Source organism: Otolemur garnettii, unplaced genomic scaffold (genome assembly GCF_000181295.1).
Source record: "Otolemur garnettii isolate 467f Iridium unplaced genomic scaffold, OtoGar3 scaffold00221, whole genome shotgun sequence".
NCBI lineage: Eukaryota > Metazoa > Chordata > Mammalia > Primates > Galagidae > Otolemur > Otolemur garnettii.
Window position 1 is genome coordinate 1704079 of NW_003852616.1, and position 23536 is coordinate 1727614.

Sequence of the window (23536 nt, forward strand, 5' to 3'; positions counted from 1 at the left end):
GACCACAGGCGTCTGCCACAACGCCTGGCTATTTTTTGGTTGCAGCCATCATTGTTGTTTGGTGGGCCTGGGCTGGATTCAAACCCGCCACCTTGGGTGTACATGGCTGGCGCCTTAGCCACTTGAGCCACAGGCGCTGAGCCTAAACTCTTAACCTTTTAGGGTTGTGGGACTCTTCTGGACAATGAGAGGCTGAGTAAGATGAACTGTTTACTACAGTTACTCAGATCAAGTACTTTTAAAGTCTTTTTATTTTGGAATAAACTTAGATTTACAGAAATTTTTTGTCTATCTTTCACCTAGCTTCCCCTTAATATTAGCATCCTACGTAACCATGTACTTTTTGTCAATCCTAAGAAATTAATTTTGGTAAATATTAACTAAGCTTTTAAACTATAGTTACTAAGTAAACAGACTTCCAGTATACTATGTTAAATTTAACAAACATGGCTAAAAATTTTTTTACATGCTAATTTCAACTTTTCCTATCTGCTTTTACAGAAAAAAACAGACAATGCCAGCTAATGCTGTTGACTAACTCTCCCTTAGAGTTCTAGTTTGTTCCTAACTCATGCTATTAAAAATTATCTTATGATTTGCACATAAATGTTATAGCACAAAGAGAGCAATTTCACTAGGGTTAATTATTGAAAACCTACGAAGTAAATTTTGAATACAATTTTAAAGAACTGGATAGAATATGTATAATTTCATAGAAAGAGATGGGTGACTAATATAGGAATGAGTAGTTTATATCACAAGCTCATATTTGAAAGCTTCTTGTCTGAGGCATGTGCGTGCGTGTGTATTTAAAAAAATCTAGTAATCTAGTAATTTGACTCCCATATGAACTACAGTTTAAGGGAAGAGGAGAGATAAAGGACTACTAAAATGATCATAAAAGAAAGAAGAATATAGTCACGTCCTGACAGACAAGGGTAACCAATCGTGTTTTGAAATAGTAAATGATCAATAATGTCAAATGCTGCAGGGAGATTGGAGAGAATAAATTGGTCTAAATAACATCTAAATGTTGTTTTCTGTTGCTGGTTTTAGATGGATTATAAAAGAGCTGTATAGAAAAGAGGTGGATTGCCACACAGATACTGTGAAATTCCTGTGAAGACTGAGATAGTAACTGTGCCTGTGTGTACGCGGAGGTAGGCAGCGAAGAGTGGATCCTAGAAATTCATAGTCAAAGAATTCACAAGCTTGGAGTACAATTTGGCATGGGGGAAGTAAAAGTAATACTGATATATCTGGATGGGTGTTAACTGGTGGAATACTAAACAAAAGGGATCTAATCCAATACTTTCTTCATTTTACAGGAATAAAGAAGATAAAAAAGTCTAGAAAAGAAAATCAAGAATTTGGTTTTATACAATTGCTGGCAAAACCAATACCAAACTTGGGTATTCTTTTTTTTTTTTTTTTTTTGAGACAGATTCTCAAGCTGTCGCCCTGGGTAGAGTGCCCTGGTGTCATAGCTCATAGCAACCTCCAACTTAGGCTCAAGTGATTCTCTTGCCTTAGTTTTTCTGTTTTTAGTAGAGATGGGTGTCGCTTTTCCTTGGGCTGGTCTTGAACTCCTGAGCTCAAGCAATCCACCTGCCTTGGCCTCCCTGAGTGCTGGGATTATAGGCATGAGCCATCACGCCTGGCCTAAACTTGAATATTCTTTTGGATGCCTCAGGAGATTACTGGAGGAAGAGATGAATAATAGGGTTAAAAATAAATATCTGGTGGGCGGCACCTGTGACTTAAAGGAGTAGGGTGCCAGCCCCATATACCAGAGGTGGTGGGTTCAAACCTGGCCCTGGCCAAAAACTGAAAAAAAAAAAAAAAATCTGGAAATCATGTGAAATATGTCTTCTATTTGTACACTAACTTCAGAAGTAAAATTTGCTTTTGCATCCATCTTACTTGATGCTTGTAACCCACTACAATAGGCAGATAGAAATGATAATCTTCATTTTACTGCAAAGATAAGTAACTGAGCCATTCATCAAGCCTCTAGATCTGAATAACTCAGTTCATTTCCTACTATACAATGCTCCCATCCTGAACCCACTCCTAGGTAGTAGTGGAAAATAGACATGAGCATATAAAAAATATTGCGATGTTAGATGGTAACAGGCAAAAATGAAAATAGTTGTTTTAAGAAGTTAGCTGGATTACGTACAGTATATATTTTGATCTCTGAGGCAGATTGTGATATTTGTCAGGTAGTGATCAAAACCGTCCTTGAGAAAAGCTGTCTGTTGGGTTAAATTAAGGTAGGAGGCTAACTGGTGAGAGTTTAGAACCTCACATACACTGTGAATTTTGACAAAGTTCACAGAAGTGAGAAATGAACATATCTCACTTTAGATTTCTAGAAATATTAAAACAAAAGAAACAATAATGGTTGATCTTTGTCTACATATGGGAACTAGGAAGTAAGAAAATAATCAAAAGTTGAGCCTAAGGAAATTGGACATCAGATAGTACTGTCAGTAACCATAAAATGGGAAAAGGGAAGGGCAATGATTCTGAAAGTAAGAAGTTAGTGGGGAAAAAGCAGGGCAAAATTAATTTTAATCATTATTGAAATAAAGATTTTGATAAAAATGAGACTACGAAAACTTCAAAGAAGCACAATAAGACAAATATTTCCAATAAAGTTAATTAATTTATGCATGCCGGGGCCTATAATGCCATTTTCCATTTCCATTAATTTGTTAACACAAACTATGCAAGAAGAGACAGATTCAGAAAAGTTAAATAACTTGTCCCATGTCACTCCACTGCAGTGTGCAGGTGAGGCTCTGAGACTAGCGACTGCATCCTGTTCTCTCCCGTTCTCTCCTGCACACTGCACTGTGAGTTAGTCAACTGGGAGACAGGCGCAGGCACAGTGTTCTAAACTAGTGAACGTTTTTGCTTTCCTTTCCTTTTCTTTTTGTTCCTTAACTGTGTCATGTTCAAGGTTTTTCAAATGCTGATCATTATGTTTGCAATATTGACCCCACACTCCCCTGTCCACAGTGCCCAACTACTTCTCTAAATTTCACTTCAATCATTCTTCCTTGGGGAATTTCTCTGATATTCCTCCTGTGAAGGTTTAGTCTCCTTGCTACACACTCTAACTAAACTCTGTGTTCTGTGTTCTGGCACTTAACAGCTATACGTTTATACTTATTGCATGATGCTTAGTCTACTACACTGAGCTGTGGGGCAAGGCCCGTGTTTGTTCTTGCTTTCCATTCTATATCTAGCTTTTCGCACAGCAGCTGGTGTTTCCTAAGTGGTCAAATATTTATGGAATGAATAAGTAAATGAAAGCATTTAGTTTAGTGCTCTAAATTAACTAGAGCATGCAAAAACAACCAAGACACAAAAACAAGCAAACAAAAACCCTGACCTGTACTTTGCAGCTCACAAGTAATTTAATCAAAGAGGCATAGTCACCCAAACTGTAAACACAAACTAAAATAAAATAAAGCAAAATAAAATCGTCAGCATTACTTTGAGTTTTATGATATAGGGCTTCTTACCTTACTAAGTTATATCTTCCTCATAATGCTGGGCAAGAAATTCTTTAAAAGAACTGTGCTAAGACTTATTTTTTATGTCTGAACATTAGACTTTTAATATATACTATCACAAGTAAATGCTACTAGCATTAGCTATTTTGTTACTCAAAAATTAATCCTACTAAAGTTACTAATTTCCTTTTCTAGTAAATCTGGTGATACACACTTGGACATAAAGAGCTCTTAGAAGGACGATGCCTGCATTTCAATATTAGCCCCATTACTATTTATTAAACCTCACTCTTGCTTCAGGTTCCTCATTTGTAAAACAGGAAAAACAGTACTTACAGGGTTGTCACAGGAATTAAAATAATGCATGCATTTGAAGCAGTTTGGCCTGGCAATTAACTTGTGTTAGCTATTGTTATGGAATTCTGTGTATAGTACATTTTTTTTTACAAGCATATGCTCCATTCTTAAAACAAATTACAATGAAGAAATCCAGAGCAACCACATCTATTATTTCAGGGTTGTTAGAAATTCGCTATTCAAAATCCCAAAATGTGGCAAAATTAAAAGGTGGCCTTTGTGGAGAAGGTGTTAAAAATAATAATTTTTCTTTCTTTCTTTTTTTTTTTTTTGAGACAGAGCCTCAAGCTGTTGCCCTGGTGGAGTGCTGTAGCATCACAGCTCCTGGGCTCAAGTGATTCTCCTGCCTCCGCCGCCCAAGTAGCTGGTACTATAGGTGCCCGCCACAATGCCCAGCTATTTTTTGGTTGCAGCTGTCATTGCCGTTTGGGGGACCGGGCTGGATTCGAACCCACCAGCTCAGGTGTATGTGGCTGTCACCTTAGCTGTTTGAGCCACAGGCGCCAAGCCAATAACAATTTTTCTAATCTGTTTTCATACAAAAAACTGCTAAAGCAAAGTATTTTTTGGCAAGTCAGCATAAAATATTTTACCGCAGATTTTTTTTTTCCTGTGGGTGAGAAGAGAGCTTGTTTTATAAACCAAGAAATATTTTTATCAATGTTAAATGGCCTTATTCTGGCTGAAAAAGCCCGATGGCCTACTTCTTAGAAGACGTCTTTCCCCTATTCACTACATTCTAGTAATAATGGTTCTTTTCATCTGTGCAATTCCCCAAGTTTACTTATTCCTGTCCCCAACTCCCACCAAGAGTTGCACTTTTTCTTACTCCAAAGCTCAGGGAAGGCTGTCCTGATCTAACATAACTCCCACTTCTCAGTAACACTCCTGGTACATAACATATCACTCTATTTCTATGATAGCACCGTTTACCCTCACACAGGATTGTGTTTGTACATTTGTTTTTATTTATTGACATCTAGTAAGGGCTCGATAAATCTGTAGCGCACCAAAAAGATGTATACACATTTTAAGAAAGAAAAAAACTGTATTAAAATTGTAATATTCAAGTCATGTGTGACTTCAACAGTTTCAAAGATACAAGATAAGAAACATTATTGGTATATATTAAGTATTACAATTTGAATATAGTTTTTTCCTTTGTTAAAACTTGTATAAGTTGTTTGGCACTCTGTGTTTTCTGAATGTGAATGAACTATGTAGCAGTTCCAAGACCAATGTAATTATATAGAGAGATTGCTAAGGCTTAGCATAGTGAGCAGAAAAAGCTGCACCAAACAATAATGTACCCATTTTCATAGGAAGACAAAGGGAAAAAAAACTACATTTTGAGGGATGGACACACACAAACGAACTGAAATAGGACTAGAAGAAAACTCAAACTGTTAAGCATGAAGTGAGAACAGTAGATAAAAAGAAATTTATTTCTACCACATAATAATAGATTACTTATATCTTTTTACCATAAGAGTTCACATATAAATAATAAATACTGTATTTGAGAGATTTAATCTTTATTACTGGCACTTGTTAGCTTGCTTTTAAAATGAAGTGAACTTACAGCTCTTAAAAAAAGCAGAGAAAAAAAAGACTCACAGGAATAGTTACTCTGATATTTTGTGACATTTTTCCTTGTAGTCTTTTCTTAAAAGACTTTTCTATATAAGGCTATAATTACAGTGTCCAAATAGTTTCACTTCCACAATTTCCCCCAGCTTTCATTAAAAGCATCTTCTAGTATTTCTGTACTTTTCATAACCATATTTTGAATGATTACATCATTTTTATTTATGCATTCACTGAACTATTTTACTGCTTAATGTTAATATTAAAATTTTGCAATAAACATTTGTGCTTGAGTAGTTTTTATTAGGAAATAGGCCCTCACAGTTTCAGAGAAGTTTAATTTATATTTCTTTTGATTACCAGTGAAGAATTCTTACTGGGTCTTACTGGGTTTACAAAACTCAATTTGTATGAATACTAAGTATTAATCTTTTGTCATATCTTATATAAACATTTTTCCTAGCAATACATAGCCCTTATTTTAGACTACTTTAAAAATACACAGAAAATTTTATGTAGTCAATGCTGCTGCCATATCTTTTCAGATTTTATCATATCTATAATTAAAAGGAAGTGGGAAGTACTTTAATTTTTCTATCATTTGATCCTTAACTCTTTTGCTTCTGAGTTACCTAGATATATTTTATGTGGAAATAATATAAATGGATTTAAAAATAACTGATAATCATCAGTTATAGCCACACTATTAGATCTCTTCCTGTTCCAATGATCTATAACATCATTTAGTGCACATAATATTCTCACTTAAAAAATGGATTATCTGAATATTCTGTTTCAATGATCAATGTACTTCTCTCCTAATGTCAGATCTATAATGGTGTGCCATTGAGGTCACATTCTAATATATAATTAAGTGTTAAATACAGCCTGAATAAAAATGTACCAAAATCCTGTATAAACATACTAAATATAAATGCCAAGAAAGTACATGAGATACTTACCACCGGTTTGATAATGTTGGAAAGAAGTGCTTCAAATGCTTTAGTTTCTTCATCTTTTTCTTAAAAAAAAAAAAAAAAGGAATATTTAAAAAAAAAAAAGCTTAAATGTAGTCCCTTCTTCCCTTCAAATATGTCTTCTGATATGATGTTGGTATTTGAGACTTTTGTTTTCTAATTATTCCTTTGTTCATACTTAGCAGTTTGTGGCCCATCAGCATTTTTCTGTGTCAGTTTTTATTTCCATTTTAACTGTGATTAATGCTACCACATGTATACTGTACAATGTATACATATATATACCATATACAATGCCACCATATGTATACCGTACATATTTATGTACATACATATATATAGGTATATGAGTGAATCAGTAGGTTTTTTTTATTTTTTTTTGAGACAGAGTCTCTTTATGTCACCCTTGCTAGAATGGTGTGGTATCATAGCTCACAGCAACTTCAAATCAAACTCTTGGGCTTAAGCGATTGTCTTACCTTAGCCTCCCAAGTAGCTAGGACTACAGGTGTCTGTCACAATGCCTGGCTATTTTTTTCTCTTTTGATGTATTTGTCATTGTTGTTTAGCAGGCTTGGACCAGGTTCGAACCCACTACCCCCGGTGTATGTGGCTGGTGCCCTAACCACTGAGCTATGGGTGGTGAGCCAGGCTTTTCTTATAGAAAGTATATATTTATTCATAGTTATAAATATATTCTCTCTGTAAAGTTACTTGCCAGTCTCATGCCTCTTAATAAGTTAACAAAGTATGTTTTTATTACATGCCTTAATCATGGTTTCCAAAATAGGAATAATAGGAATATAACTGGCTTGATCATAATTTATAGCTACCACTGATATACATAAAACTTTGGCTTAACTTTTCTGAAAAATTAGTTCTGAAAAGAAAGATTAGGAGTTCTTAAATACATGGAAGAAAACTTTTGTATGTGTTGTTGATATATATATCTTGAAGCTGTTGCAAGATTATTTTAAATTTGATGGTGAGAAATGAAGATTTTAAGGAAAAGGAAGGTGGTATGAAGGGTTAACAGAACCTGGATTTTTACATTTCCCTCAAAGCTGGAAGCATTTTAGTTCCTACTCACATGTTAATTAGCTGCATTATTTGATAATTCAATATAATAAGAGTATACAATTAGAATAAGCACCTTGAAAGACTGAGAAAGTTGTGGTTATTGGGGATTATGAAATGGCAGGTAAGTCTGCTTCACAGTCACTTATGATGAAACTTAAAATTTGACATTGTCTATCTTCAGAAGTTAAAACAGATATAGTAGATTTCAAAGAAACCCAAAAGAACACATATGCAGAAATTATAGATGTAAAGATAAGCAGTAGTAAGAGGCTAAACATTATAGTCAAATGTCCCTGTAACTCCACACAGTAGACGTACGAAAGATAGTCTGTTATACCCAGCTTCTATTTCCCTCACAGAGATGGAATCTAGTATGTACAAACAGTAATGCTCAAAGTTCACATGGTAAGGGTCACAAGTTAGAAGGACTCTAGGGAAAGAGAGTTTTTAAGAGAAAAGTTTTTGATGAAAGGAATGGAGAATGCTCTAGAGCAGGTGTCCTCAAACTGTGGCCTGCCTAGGACATTTATCCCGCCTGCGAGGTGTTTTTGCCGCCACTGCCTGTCCTGCTTAGCAACCGACTCGTCCGGGGGCCTGCAGTCCGGCCCTCCAATGGTCTGAGGGACAGTGAACTGGCCCCCTGTTTATAAAGTTTGAGGACCCCTGCCCTAGAGTAGATACAAGGCGTGGTGAAGGACATAAGTAGTTGCTAATAGGGATTTATTCAAAAAGAAGCTAGGAGAAATAAAGACTACTGATAAAAACCGGCATAAAGGCTAAGAAATATAACAAAAGGAATATGGATTAATGTTATCTGAGTTTTCCCATCAATTAGAAGTTGTTCTCGGCTCGGCGCCTATAGCTCAACCGGCTAAGGCGCCAGACCCCCTACCCCTAAGGTGGTGGGTTCGAACCCCCAGCCCGGACCCGCCAAAAAACAACAATGATGGCTGCAACCAAAAAATGGCCAGGCGTTGTGGCGGGTGCCTGTGGTCCCAGCTACTTGGGAGGCGGAGGCAGGAGACTCGCTTGAGCCCAGGAGTTGGAGGTTGCTGTGAGCTGTAATGCCACGGCACTCTACCCAGGGGGACAGCTTGAGGCTCTGTCTCAAAAAAAAAAAAAAAAAAGAAGTTGTTCTCAATCAGTAAAATTTATGATACAGATAAAATTACTAATTAAGTCTTCCCAAATTGTCAAAAGCAGGAGCCCGGTACTAATTTAGGTTCTAAAATATAACCACCGCCCCCAACACACTTTTTGAGCTCTTTTGAGAATACATAAAATGTTTTTTCACATTTAGAAAGTGTTAGGCTATGAATCAAAGGTTTATTTGGACCACGATGAAATGATTGAAAGGTTAGAATATACTTTCAATAGATTAAATAATGATAAAATGCAGCAGGGAGAGTCAGTATTCAGTTACCTTCAAGTTCTCTATCAACTTGTGTACCACCTTTCCCCTTCCCTGATCTGTTTTTTGCTGCTCCTGTGTTTACACCACTAGCATTCTGCCCTTTTATAAGTCCGTTATGTTCATTTGTGGGAGAAGGGCATTTTTGGGGTGATGATGGTGGACTGCTCATTTTATCTTTCTGTGTTCCTTGGCGATCCTTTAATTTTTTCTGCAAACGTTCATACGTTTTACTAGATCTTTCATCTCTAAAGTTGGATCTTCCATGTGTAGAGTGAGCATCTAGGAAGAAATAAAAAACAAATGTTAAAGGATCTCTTTCTCCAAATAGGTTTGTGGCAGAAAAAAAAGAAGAAAATAAAATAAATCTATTATAAAAAACTTATAAAACATTTTGAAGATTTCTGCAACACAAAGCTATTTTTGCATCTCCACTAACTGGCAGAACCAAGCTATGTGATTTCATCATAATTATCTATGTCAATTAAACTTACAGAGACATTTCTTTCTTCCTTCTTTTCCCAATTAACTATTAATTTCCATGGAAACAACTTGGTGGTATGCTATGATTGTTGTAGGTGAGGAATGAGCTTTGAACTGAACTTTCCCCACGGTTCTTCTTCTTTTACTCTTTTGTAGCCATTACTTTTCATATCATTTTCAACTCAAACATATAAAATAGGTAGAAAGCAAGTTACTGCCTGCCTATATTCCTTTATGACTTAAAAAAGCAAATCATTATGGAAAAAGTTTTAGGACTTCATAAAAAGAAATAAGTTGGAATGCATAATAATAATAGAACCTGTATATAAAGCATTATATCTTCAGATACTGTAAAGTCAAGGTTGTGATTTAGAAGAACATATTCATTCTAATAAAAGATGCACAGCAATATGATAAGGTCAATATGTTTAATAAATATTAATTCTATTGTCTCCAAACTTTATTTTTATTTTATTTTTTCCAGGGTAAAAAGGAGATTTTGTTTAGGAAGAATAAACTTTTTTTTTTTTAGACGGAGCCTCAAGCTATCCCCCTGGGTAGAGTGCCATGGCATCACAGCTCACAGCAACCTCCAACTCCTGGACTCAAACGAGTCTCCTGCCTCAGCCTCCCAAGTAGCTGGGACTACAGGCGCCTGCCACAACGCCCGGCCATTTTTTGGTTGCAGCCATCATTGTTGTTTGGCGGGCCCGGGCTGGGGATTCGAACCCACCACCTTAGGTGTATGTGGCTGGTGCCTTAGCCCCTTGAGCCACAGGCGCCAAGCCAGGAAGAATAAACATGAGAGAACTTCCAAAGAAAATTAGAAGTGGGTCCCTCTCATGATGGAGAAAAGATTAAGAGACCCATTTTTTATTTTAAATTTAAAATATTTAAATTAAAAAGTTATTTTTAAAAGCCTCAATAAAGAAAGTAGTTTTAATTTAGTAGTGTTTTAAGAAAACTAGTACAATATTCTTGAAGTGATTGTTATGGGGTCATGTACAATAATTAAGAGTAAAAACATAAGCATGTGGATTATCTACATGTAAAAGAGAAAATGTGGATCTTTACCTGGCACAATGTACAAAAATTAACTCTAATGAATTACAGACCCAAATGTAAGAGCTAAAACTATAAAACATAGAAGGAAACACAGGTGTACATTTGTATGACCTTGGATAGGCAATACTTGGTTTGATATGATACCTGAAGCACAATCAAAGAAAAAATAAACTGGACTTCATCAAAATTAAAAACTTTCTTGCATCAAAGCATATCCTGAGTAAAGTGAAAAATCATATAGGAGAAAATATTTGCAAATCATATAGCTGATAAGGGACTGTATCCAGAATATTTAAAACACTCTTAGAACCCCACAAAAGGATAAATAACCCAACTAAAAATGGGTGAAGAATCCAGACAGACACTTCTCCACAAAAGAATACACAAATGGTCAAATGAGCACATCAAAATATGCTTGACTTCAGTTAGTCATTAGGGAAAAGCAAATCAAAACCACAATGAGACCAAAATTCAGAAAAGATAGCTATAATTAAAAAACAGATAATAACAAGTTGTGGCAAAAATGTTGAGAAACTGGCACCCTCATACATTGCTGGTGGGAAACAGCCACCGTGAAAAGCAGTTTGGGAGTTCCTTAGTAAGTTAAACACAGAACATATAACCCAGCAATTCCACTGGGAGGTACAGACACAGTGAAAACATATGTCAACACAAAAACTTGCACACAATGTTCATAGCAGCGTTATTCATTGACAGAAAAGTGAAAACAACCCAAACATCCATCAACTAATAAATCAACAAAATGTGGTATTATTCACAGGATGTAATATTAGCAAATTACAAAAAGGAATGAAGCACTCCTACATGACAACACAGATGAACCTTGAATATGTTATATTAAGACACAAAAGGCCATATATTGCATGAACATTTATCTGAAATGTCCAGAATAGGCACAGAGACAGAAAGGAGATTAGGATACGGAGTGAGGAGAACAGAGGATTAGGAATGATTAACAGGCACAGAGTTTCTTTATGAGAAGATACAAATGTTCTGGAATTAGACCGTGATAGTGAATATGGGATATAGTGAACTGACTAAACACCACTGAATTATACCCGCTGGGGAATGGTATGTGAATTGAATCCTCACAAAAAGTAAAAAAAAAAAATAAAAAAAAAGTAAAAAAACATAGCAACTATAATCAATTAGCACTTATTTTTAAAATATAGTTATTCTTTTGTAGTTTATCTATTATTCAAGATATAAAAAGTATGTTATAGTAGAAAGAGTAGGAACTTTATTATCAAACAGAACTGAGAGGCTTAAAATCCTTAGCAACTAGCAATGTGACCTTGCAGAAATTACTTAACATTTCTGAGCCTTAGCTTCCTCCATTTGTGTTTTGCAATAATACATTTATGAACACAGTGTCTAGCAAGATTCAGGCCCAATAATGGTATTGCTAACAGTGAAATGCTGGGTCAGGTCCCACTCCGCATGGAAAAGGGGTCACAGAGGCAGCTACTGGTTAGAAAAGCAGCATTGTCAGGTGTTAGGATCTGGAAGTAGACTATTTGGCTTATAACCTCAAATACCATATGACTGTTGCCCTCCACCACTCTATAACTAGTCTGTGGATTTGTGCCCTTCACTTTGTTTCACATCATTGTGAATCACATCCATGTATTCTAAAGAATATCCCTGCTGAGTAACAGTAACAACTGTAATATCTAGTTTTTCCTTACAGTTTTCTCAAACACATTTGAAAAAACTAAGTCACAATTAGCATTAAACAAAATATAATTTGCAGTATAAACTCTTGCTACTGAAAAGTATGTGTGTTGAATCACACTGCATGAGCCTAACTGACCTTTCAGAAAGACAGAACCTTAAGTCATTCCCAGACCTATTGAACCAATCTGGATTACTTGGCTAAAGGAAACGGGTTTAAAAATATATACTATTGGTTTAAAAATAAATATCTTACATATCCACTATTTACAGGCTGTGCTGCTTAATTTAAATTTTATATTTAAAGTTACCCTTCTGTAAATTTAATAAGCATTACAGAAAGGCACTGTTAAGTGCCAGAAAAACAATGATGAATAAAACAGATTCAGTTCTTTTTTTTTTGAGACAGAGCCTCAAGCTGTCCCCCTGGGTAGAGTACTGTGGCATCATAGCTCACAGCAACCTCCAACTCCTGGGCTCAAGTGAGTCTCCTGCCTCTGCCTCCCAAGTAGCTGGGAACACAGGCGCCCGCCACAACGCCTGGTTGCAGCCGTCATTGTTGTTTGGCAGGCCCAGGCTGGATTTGAACCTGCCACCTTAGGTGTATGTGGCTGGCGCCTTAGCCACTTGAGCCACAGGTGCCGAGCCAACAGATTCAGTTCTTAGGGAATTTATAGTCAAGGGAAACAGACGTACAAATAACAACAAAATAGAAAATGTATTAAGTTCTGTGAAACAAACAAACATGGTTCAGTGCTAGAGATTGATATAGAAAGTCAGTGAAGATTGGTCTGGAAGCTGAAACATAAGAAAATTAAAGGAACTCTTACGGAAGAGGGAAGAGCCATGTGCAGAGGCACTGAGGTAAGGAAGGGCTTGGGGGTTTGAGAAACTGAAAGAGCAGGGGTAAGCAATGGGACAAGGCAGTCGGTGGCTTAGGACAGGGTCTTGCCAGAGCAGTGGTTCACAGCCAGGGCTTATTTTGGTTCCTAGGGGTCATTTGGCAATGTCTGGAAATATTTTTAGATGTCACAGTATCCAAAATGTTGTGTGAGGAATTGAAGTTGTGTGCTACTGGCATTAGCGGGTAGAGGCCAGGGATGCTGCCACACATTCTAAATGCACAGTTCTGTTCTCCACTACGAAGACTGATGGGTCCCAAAACATCAACAGCGGCACAGTTGAGAAACTTTGGTATAGGGGAAGGGCTTAGGATTTTACTCTAAATGCAATGAGAAGTCACTGAAACCTTTTAAATAGGACGTAAGTTTGATTCAAGTAATATTTTAAAATGATTATTATGGCTCAGAATGGATCATTAGGGACAAGAATGGAAGCAGAAAACCAACTGGACTGAATCTGAGCAGCAATGGAGAGTAGTAGATAAAATTGGGAAACATCCAAAAATTAAACCTGTGGTGATTGCTGTGGGGGTTGAAAGAGGAGGAATCGAATTTGACTGTCCAGCTTCCATGTGAGCAGTCTGGGTGGCCAGGGCACCACCTACTAAGAGGAAGACAACAGAGAAAAACCAGGTTCTAGGAATCCACAGTTGAGATTTCTGTTTTAAAAACGTTTTGACTTGACAAGGACGAAACGTCCAGTGGAGTTATCAAGAAGGCACTTAGAAATAAGTCTGGGGCTCAGAGGTGAGGTTTTAGCTGAAGATATAAATTTGAGAGGTGTCAGTATATAGGTGGTATTTGAAAACACGAGAAAGGTTGAGATAATTATTTTGTGTGAGCATTCTGTTCCTCCCCCAAATTTATGAACTTTGTGAGGGCAGATCTTAGGCCTTATTCTGGGTTTTGTTTTGTTTTTAATTTTTAAATCCCTCATAGAACCCAGCACCCACCCACTTGTATAGTGGCATTACAGCCTCCTTCAGGACTGTAGCATGGCATGGTTACTCCTGTCTGAAAATTTCCTCAGAGCCCTGACAGCAGGAAACAGAAAAAGACCTCTTGTTTGAGTGTGGCCCCACTAAATACTGCTGCACAATATAAGTTACTTTCCCTCTTTGATTTTTTGTTTATTCACCTACCTTGAAGGTTGATCATGAGGAGGAAGTGCCTAACACAATGCTTGGGTAACAGAAAAACGGCTGTGATATCATTGTTGTTAAGTCTGCTTTTCCTTTGATGGCATATGATGCTATATTGAATCAATTATCTCCAAGCAAAGAATATCCAACCCAAAAACACCAGAATATTTTTAGGTGTCTTACCTACATCGCCATATACTTGTGAAGACTGATACTGTGGCATATACTGTGTTGCCATATCTCCAGCTCCAGTCACTGGTGAGTACATATGACGTGGTGGAGGGGGCATCATGGTTGGGACAGGAATGAAACCAGGCAGGGGAGGGTGTGAAGAGCGGTGAATGACTGTGTGACCACCAGGGTGAAACTCTGCTGCCTGAGGAACCACAACAACTCTTCGAACACCATTGTCTTCAATAACCTACAAAATGAACATTAGATTAAAAGTTTCTTTTGTAGGATATAAACAATTCATTTGACACGTTAGGTGAAGAATTTTATACCATTAGAAATTAATTAAAAATTTTAGAGATTGGCTGGGGGGCTCATGAATGTAATTCTAGCACTCTGGGAGTCCGATGAGGGAGGATGGTTTGAGTTCAGGAGTTTCAGACCAGCCTGAGCAACAGTAAAACACCATCTCTACTACCAACAGAAAAAGAAAAAATTAGCTGGGTGTTGTTGCCGGCACCTGTAGTCCCAGCTACATGGAGGGCTGAGGCAAGAAGATCACTTGGACCCAGGAGTCTAAGGTTGCTGTGAGCTAGGCTGATGCTATGGCACTCTAGCTTGGGTGACAGAGTGAGACTGTCTCAAAAGAAAAAAAAACTGAGGTTAATCTGAAAAGAATTTCTTAAATACTTTGGGTAGATATGAATTAGAATTAAATAATATCAAGTAGCTTCTGCTATATAATTCAATATAAACATTTAAAAACAGTGAAGAGACTAGCTAAATAATAAACTAGAAACAAACAGGCATCCATCCTATTTGTTATGTGCATTTAATAATATAATAATTTTGGTTTAAACATAAGAAGGTCAGAAATTAATTTCCTTTGCTATATTATGACAGGGGTTAGAGGTAAAGAAGTTGCGGAAAGACTAAATAGGAGGAAAAAAAGAAGAAACTGAGTCCAGACTCCTAAAGATCAACCACATATCAGAATTTAGACACAAAATTCTTATGACCATGACTAGAACAATTTTTTTTTTCTTAGACAGTCTCAAGCTGCAGAGTGCCATAGTGTCATAGCTCACAGCAACCTTACACTCCTGGGCCCAAGCGATTCTTTTACCTTAGCCTCCCAAGTATCTGGGACTACAGGCGCCCTCCATAACGCCTAGCAATTTTTTGGCCCAGGCTGGATTCGAACCTGTCAGCTCTAGTGTATGTGGCTGGCATCGTTGCTGCCTGAGCTACAGGTGCCAAGCCAACTTGAACAATTTTAACAGTTGATCATTTCAAGGAAAACAAACATCAAATATATTAACTTTAAATTAAGAAAAATGTCTGTGGCTTTAAGGCTTAGAAATTACACATTTTAAAAATAAGAATCACACTGTGGGACTAAATTTTTTAAAATGCTAAGAATTATTACCTTTGAACCTCACTAGAGTTGCAAAGACACACAGAAATCCTAAAAAACTGTAAGGCTTTATCTCAAGATTAGGAGTCCCTCCACTAAAATAAGGCCCTTATCCTTTGACTTAAATAATAACTAAGAAATAACACAAATGGCTAATAATACTTTTCCTTAGGAAAGGGAAAATGATTACAACATGAAGTGCTAATTTAAAGGCAAGTTTTGGGGTGGTGCCTATAGCTCAAAAGAGTAGGGCGCCGGCCCCATAAGCTGGACGCGGCGGGTTCACATCCAGCCTTGGCCAAAAACTGCAAAAAAAAAAAAAAAAAAAAAAAGGGCAGTGCCTGTGGCTCAGAGGAGTGGGGCGCTGGCCCCATGTGCTGGAGGCGGTGGGTTCAAACCTAGCCTCAGCCAAAAACTGCAACAACAACAACAACAAAAAAGGCAAGGTTTGATTTTGAAGAAGGCAAAGTTTTATTATGTTTAAGGACAGAAAACATTGTATATAAACATCTATGTGCTTGGTAGGTACATGTATACTATAAAACACACTTACTTAGGTAAAGATTAAGCCTCAATTACAAATATTACAGACTGTTAAAAGATCCTTACTTACTGGAATATGCCAAACAATTCACTGTCTTTCATGTAAACCACGTGAACCACAATGCCTTGCTTCCAGTTAAATAGATGACTCCTTTTTCTCCTTATTTAAATCAGTTCTGAATTTAAGTCTCAGTCAAGTGCAGATGAGTGATGGAAGTGGTCATATCTAGAACCCTAGTGGAAGAGAATCTGGGTGCTATTTACAGCTTTTTAGCCTCTAATGCTTAAAGTGGATTCTGAGTAAGCCAAAACACCGGATCTATCAAGACATTGTCTTCATCTTTATCATTTTCTGATTTACAAATCTTAAGACTCCTCACTTTTGATAGGATTATGTTTTGTACTTATCCAACTTGGTTTCAAAGTATCTTCTTAGTGGTATCTTTCTTTCTTTCTTATTTTTTTTTTAAGAGACAGAGTCTCACATTACTGACTTTGGTAGAGTGCTGTGGAGTCACAGCTCACAGCAACCTCCAACTCCTGGGCTTAGGCAATTCTCCTGTCTTAGCCTCCTGAGTAGCTGGGACTACAGGCATCCACCACAACATCTGGCTATTTTTAATTGCAGTTTGGCTGGGGCCGGGTTTGAACCCGCCACCCTCGGTATATGGGGCTGGCGCCCTACTCACTGAGCCACAGGCACTGCCCGGTATCTTTCTTATGTACCAAATTCTAAACTCTTAACTGCAATCAGGCCAGTACACTAAAAACTTGTCTTCAGGTTGGGCGCCGGTAGCTCAATTGGCTAAGGCGCCGGCCACATACACTAGAGCTGGTGGGTTCAAATCCAGCCTGGGCCAACAATGATGACAACTACAACCAAAAAAATAGCTGGGCACTGTGGTCCCAGCTACTTGGAAGACTGAGGCAAGAGAATTGCTTAAGTCTAGGAGTTGGAGGTTGTTGTAAGCTGTGATGCCACAGCACTCTACCCAGGGTGACAGCTTGAGGCTCTCTGTCTCAAAAAAACCCCCAAAAAACAACAGGCTCGGCGCCTATGGCTCAGGTGGCTAAGGAGCCAGCCACGTACACCTAAGGTGGCGGGTTCAAATCCAGCCCGGGCCCGCCAAACAACAATGATGGCTGTAACCAAAAAATAGCTGGGCATTGTGGCGGGCACCTGTGGTCCCAGCTACTTGGGAGGCTGAGGGAGACTGGCTTAAGCCCAGGAGTTGGAGGTTGCTGTGAACTGTGATGCCACGGCACTCTACCCAGGGGGATAGCTTGAGGCTCTGTCTCAAAAAAACAAACAAACAAACAAAAAAAACTTGTTTTCACATTGACTTACATATTTCTGTATCTTGTACTTTTGTTCATGCAATTTTTCTTTTTCACTTTGCTTCCCCTTAATCTAGAATCCCATCTATCCTCCTAAACCTAGGTCTAACTTTACCTGCTCTACTCATTTTAAAAAAAAGTTATTTTTGAACAAAACAAAAAATCAATAATTTATGAGAAGAAACTGAGAGTGATATATTTGTGAGGGAATAGGGGATAGGCAAACACAATAAAAGTAAATTATTTACCATGTTGCAAGGTGACAGCAAAACAGGCAGGTGGATCCAGAAATATTTTGGGAGGGAAATAGGCTGCAGAATAAAATAGAAAGAGCAGGGCGGTGCCTGTGGCTCAAGGAGTTGGGCACCAGCCCCCTATACTAGAGGTGGTAGGTTCAAATCCAGCCCTGGCCAAAAAAAGAAAAAAGAGAGAGCAAGCAGAGTTGGCCTTATTTTTTTTTGTCCAAAGGAAATATTTTGACTTTATCATCCAATGGGGTGTCAGTGTTCAGTGATTTGCTATTGGAATTTTTTTTCTTTATCTTTTTTCTTTTCTTTTCTTTTTTTTTGAGACAGAGCCTCAAGCTGTCACACTGGGTAGAGTGCTGTGGCATCACAGTTCACAGCAATCTCCAACTCCTGGGCTCAAGAGATTCTCCTGCCTCTGCCTCCCAAGTAGCTGGGACTACAGGCACCTGCCACATGCCACCTATTTTTTGTTGCAGCCATCATTGTTTGGTGGGCCTGGGCTGGATTCGAACCCACCAACTCAGGTATATGTGGCTGGCGCCTTAGCTGCTTGAGCCATAGTCACTGAGCTGCTATTGGAATTTTTTAAAAAGTATTAAATATGGCACGCCTTTTGGGTGCAGGACACAACTGTAAGAGTAGGCTTTTATTGGCAAAGTGAAATTTGAGCAGAGACTAGGAGGGAATGAAGGTATTAACCATGCAGAAACCTGGAAGATTGTCCTAGGCAGAAGATACAGAACAAAGCCCCTCAGGGAAAGGTGGGGCTGACTGGATCCAAGGAATGCAAGGAAGCCAGTGACACCCAGTGAGTATAAAGAGGAGAAAGAGCAGAAGTGGATGAGGTCAAAGGTGTGGTCAGGTCAGGTAGCACTACATAGGCTGCCATTAAAGACTTGCCCGGACTCCAGCATTTATTCTCAGAGGAACGAGAGACCATCACAGAGTTTTGGGCAGAAGAGGAAAAATACCTAGTGTCTCTCAGTCAGGGTGATTTTGCCCCTAGAGGACATTTGATAGTAACTGGAGACATTTTTGATTGTCGCATCAGGAGGGCGCGACACTGGGATCTAGTGATTAAGGAGGCCAAGGATGGTCTAAACATCTTACAACACAGAGGACAACTTACTACAAAAAAAGATCATCCTGACCCAAATGTCTAAGGTTGAGAAATTGCAATAAAACCTTTGGTCTGATAGGATTAGGTTGTAGGGAGGCAAGGATAAAAGCAGTGAAACCATTAAGAAAGCTACTGCAGTAATGTAGAGAAGAGAAGATGATGGTTTGGACTAGGGTACTAGCAGAGATGGTAAGAAGTGACTCACATTTTGCATATACTTAAAAGTAGAACAATAAGATTAGCTGATGATTCCATGCAGGAAGAAAAAAGTTATGGAAAGACAGTGTTCCCGTTAACTGTGATAGGAAAGGCTGTGTGGTAGACTAAATCTTTTGGAGGGGAAAGATCTTGTATTTCAGTTTGATAAGACAATGAGACATCTAAGTTGCAATGTTGAGTAGACTGTTAAGATGTACTAGTTTGTAGTTTCAGAAAGACTGGGAAAGGATGATCAAGGAAGGTAGAAGGAAAAGTAAGACAGTGCAGAGTCTGGAAGTCTGGTGAATTGCATCAAGGAAGAAGGACCAATTGTGTCAAATGGTGCTGACAGGTCAAGTGAGATGAAGCCTAAGCAGTGACCACTGGATTTGGAAATGTAGGCATCACTGTGACCTTGATAAAAGCAGTTTTGGTGTAATTATAGAGTCAAAGCCTGATTCTAGTGTGCTTAAGAGAAAAAGCGAGGTGAAGAATTAGATCCAATAGCATAATTCTGTAAAATTTTGCTGCACAAGGGAATACTGAAGTAGAGTGGTGGCTGGTAGGCACAGTGAAATCAAGAAACTTGTTATTTCTGTTTTGTTGTTTTTAGCAAGAACAGTTACAACATGCTGATGCACTAATGAGAATGATCCAGCAGAAAATAAGAAATTGATAATGCAGAAGAGAGAGAAGAAAAATGCTAGAGGACTGTCCTTATTAATAGGCAGAAAGACATAGGTTATAGTACTCCAGTGAGGACCCCAGGTCTGGACAGGAGCAAGAGAGTTTGTATTACAGATGTGGATGCAGAGTTTGTGGGTATAGATGAGACAGAGCATATTAACTGCAGATGCTGGTAGAGATGTGGGGCTAGGAGTCTGTGGAAGGTTCCTTTTGATTGCCCCTCCATGAACCTATTCTTAGATACCACAGTATCAGTGACTTCTTCCTCCTATAATTCCTATTACATTTATTCTATATGACTTGATATTTATAACACTGTAGTGTTTATTTTCTAGAAGCATGTCTTACTCTGTAACATAACTGCAAGTTTCCCAAGAGACACACATCAACTAATCCTCATAACAGTGCTACAAGGAAGTGTTAATATTAGCTCCATTTTCAGATGGTGAAACTGAGGCACAGAGATGTTAAATAACCTGCCCAGAGTCACAAAGGCAGTGAGAGAAGATATTTGAACTCAGGGAATTTGGCTTCAGATTTCGTGTTCTTACTTACTTGGTGGACATCAAATTCATAGGTCTCCTAATGTCTTTCTGTTTCACAACACAAATAAGATCTCATTTGGTTAAAAAAAAAAGGCTAAATTACTCATGAAATTAAAACCATTTCTCTGGTGAGAAAGAACATTTAACATACAAACATAAGCCTGAGGGGGATGACTGGGAGTTATAACTTGTAAGAGATTCAGAGCTTCAGTTTTAGCAGGATGAAGAGTTCTGTAGACTGATGGAGGTGATGCCAGTGCAACAACGTGAGTGTGTTGAATGCCACTGAACTGTACACTGATAGTTAAGATGGCAATTTTGTGTTAGGTGTATTTTGCCTTAAGTTAAAAAAAAAAAAAAACTCCACAAAAATCCCTAGTTGTAGATAGAGGAGGAAAAAAAAGTGCCAGACCAGGACCTATAGGATATGGAAAACTCCACCACTTCAAGTAATGATCAAAGCAGCCAATGGTTTCAGAGGGAGACCAGAGACTTCACAGACCTCAAAACTATCTGGTAAGTCTCCAGAGACCTAGTAGCTGCTATGAAATGGCCAACCATGTAGATTTCAAATTTCACACCAAAAGGGTATGCTGACAGTGATATTTAAAATAAAATAAAAAAGTTCTGAAAAGGGGAAAAAAGATAAAATACAATTCAAATTAGTCTATGTTAATAAAAATTAAAATACAGATAGGACAATACAGTATAATTAAATGGGGCTATCTGCATAGTCTGACCACTTACCCACAAATACCACCTAATTTCTAATTACACAACAACCTGTTTTCTTTATTAAACACAGACAAAATTGAGGCCTGCAGCAAAAGGAAGTTATATATACTATCTGACATTTTATATTGTGTGTCTTCCTCACTAGAATGTAAGTTCTATAATAAATCTGATTTGCTTACTGTTTTTTCCCCCTAGAATATGGGCAGATTCTCCCAAAGTATTTGTTGAATAAATAATATAATCAGAAATATATGGCTCAGCACCTGTGGCTCAGTGGTTAGGGTGCTGGCCACATGTACCAGGGCTGGCAGGTTCGAACCTGGCCCGGACTTGCTAAACAACAAACAATGACAACAACAAAAAATAACTGGGTGTTGTGGTGGGTGCTTCTAGTCTCAGTTACTTGGGAGGCTGAGGCAAGAGAATTGCTTAAGCCCAAGAGCTTGAGGTTGCTGTGAGCTGTGACACCACAGCATCCTACTGGGAGCAGCAAAGTGAGACTTTGTCTAAAAAAAAAAGAAGAAATGTATGTACGTGTATCCCATTATTTTTCTAGAATGTCATGTTTCCTTCTCTCCTATTGACACCCCCAAGCTATCAGGGTTCTGTGATTGCCTCCATCCTATATCCTTTGTTTCCCCTCTATTTTTAGCAGCCTAGTTAGTGGCTATCATCTCACATTGAACCTGGAAATACTCCAACTTTAATTTCTTAAACAGTAATACAGTTATTTCAGCCCATTCACTCAACAAACATTTATCTCATCTATCTACAAACACATACACACATCAGTAAGTAACAACAGTCTCCTGTCACTCCAGTTCTCACTAAACCTCTTCACCCTCACCTGAACCTCTAAATCCTTCCACCTTCCCATCTCACATATCCCCTGCCCCATGCCTTTTGGCTGTCTCTCCAGGAGAGACAGAGAGGAGATGGAGATCAGAATGGTTTGCAGAATCCTTGAAAAAAGTACTGTCCTCACTGCTGTGTGCTGACATAAAAACAAAGTGAAATAGCAAGCACAGCTCAAAGGAGTAACCTGAAACTTTTCCTGACCTCGATGCAGGCCCTTTTGCCACATTGTGAGATCCACAATCTCCTTCCCTTTATGTACCCACTCATCACCATAACAACCCGCATTCCATAAAAACAGTTAAGGGAGCCATTACAGAAGGCAGAACAACTTCTGATGTTGTCTTTCAGGAGTCCCATTCAGGTAGTTGATAAATTTTTCTTGGTAAGTCATTAACTTCATCACTAAAAATACCAAGTGTTATTTTATCCTGCAATGCAATGCTCTTAGGGACTATAAATTATACTATTGCCAGTAAATTAACTCCTTTCTATTCCTGCTATCGTTTGTTTTGTGTTTGCATCTTACAGTTTTTTATTTTGTTTCCCTATGTGATACATATTTTGTACGTATTTCTGCCTCTATGCAGAATGTCAATCACTTAAGACCTTCCTTTTCTAAAATAAGGATCAGGCCCCAGAAATGGCTATGAAGCTTATCTATGAGTAAAGTACATCTCGGGGATATGAACAATCTTTAAAATTTTTAAGTACAAACATACCTGGTATGTAACAACTGAGGTTTCTGGTTGAGTAGAAGTAGGAAAAAAGTCTTAAATATAGGCAAAATGGTAATGATGTTTAGGAACTGTCTAAAAGTATTCTACTAATTTAAAAAAGGGATATGTGTATGTATGATTTAAAAAATTGGCAATATGTTGGGAATTGTTGAAGCTAGGTAATAAGTACAAGGAAGGTTAATTACATTACTCATCCTACTTTTATATACATGTGAAAAATTCTACCATTAAGAAGAAAAGATGCAATAAACAGTGTACTTGTATATCCTAATAATCAATGTTAACTGTCCTACCTCGTGGGAATGTAATTGATATGAACTTCACCAGGAAAAAACAATATGTATCCAGACCCTAAAAAAAGTTCACAAGCCTTTGAATATAATTTCATTTCCAAAAACTTATTTTAAGGAAATAAGATACAAAAGTAAGATTTTGGAAGATATTCACTGTACCTTCATAATTACAAAAGAAAAACTGGAAGGGGCTCGGAGCCTGTGGCTCAAGTGGCTAAGGCACCAGCCATGTACACCTAAGGTGGCGGGTTCGAATCCAGCCCAGGCCCGCCAAACAACAATGATGGCTGCAACCAAAAAAAAATAGCCAGGCATTGTGGCGGGCACCTGTGGTCCCAGCAACTTGGGAGGCGGAGGCAGGAGACTCGCTTGAGCCCAGGAGTTGGAGGTTGCTGTGAGCTATGCCATGACACTCTACCC

General features: G+C 38.0%; 1 protein-coding gene across 5 annotated transcripts in view; it reads right to left on the minus strand.

Moving 5' to 3' along the window:
• The window catches only part of FNDC3A (fibronectin type III domain containing 3A), a 220253-nt gene that overhangs the window by 65264 nt on the left and 131453 nt on the right, over positions 1-23536 (minus strand). For all 5 annotated transcript variants that reach the window (XM_023508068.1, XM_023508069.1, XM_023508067.1 and 2 more), the window contains 3 exons: positions 14410-14647; positions 8952-9221; positions 6434-6492 (listed from right to left, as the gene is read on the minus strand). In XM_023508068.1, coding sequence (XP_023363836.1) covers positions 6434-6492; positions 8952-9221; positions 14410-14647 — 567 coding nt within the window. The remainder of the gene's footprint in view (positions 1-6433; positions 6493-8951; positions 9222-14409; positions 14648-23536) is intronic.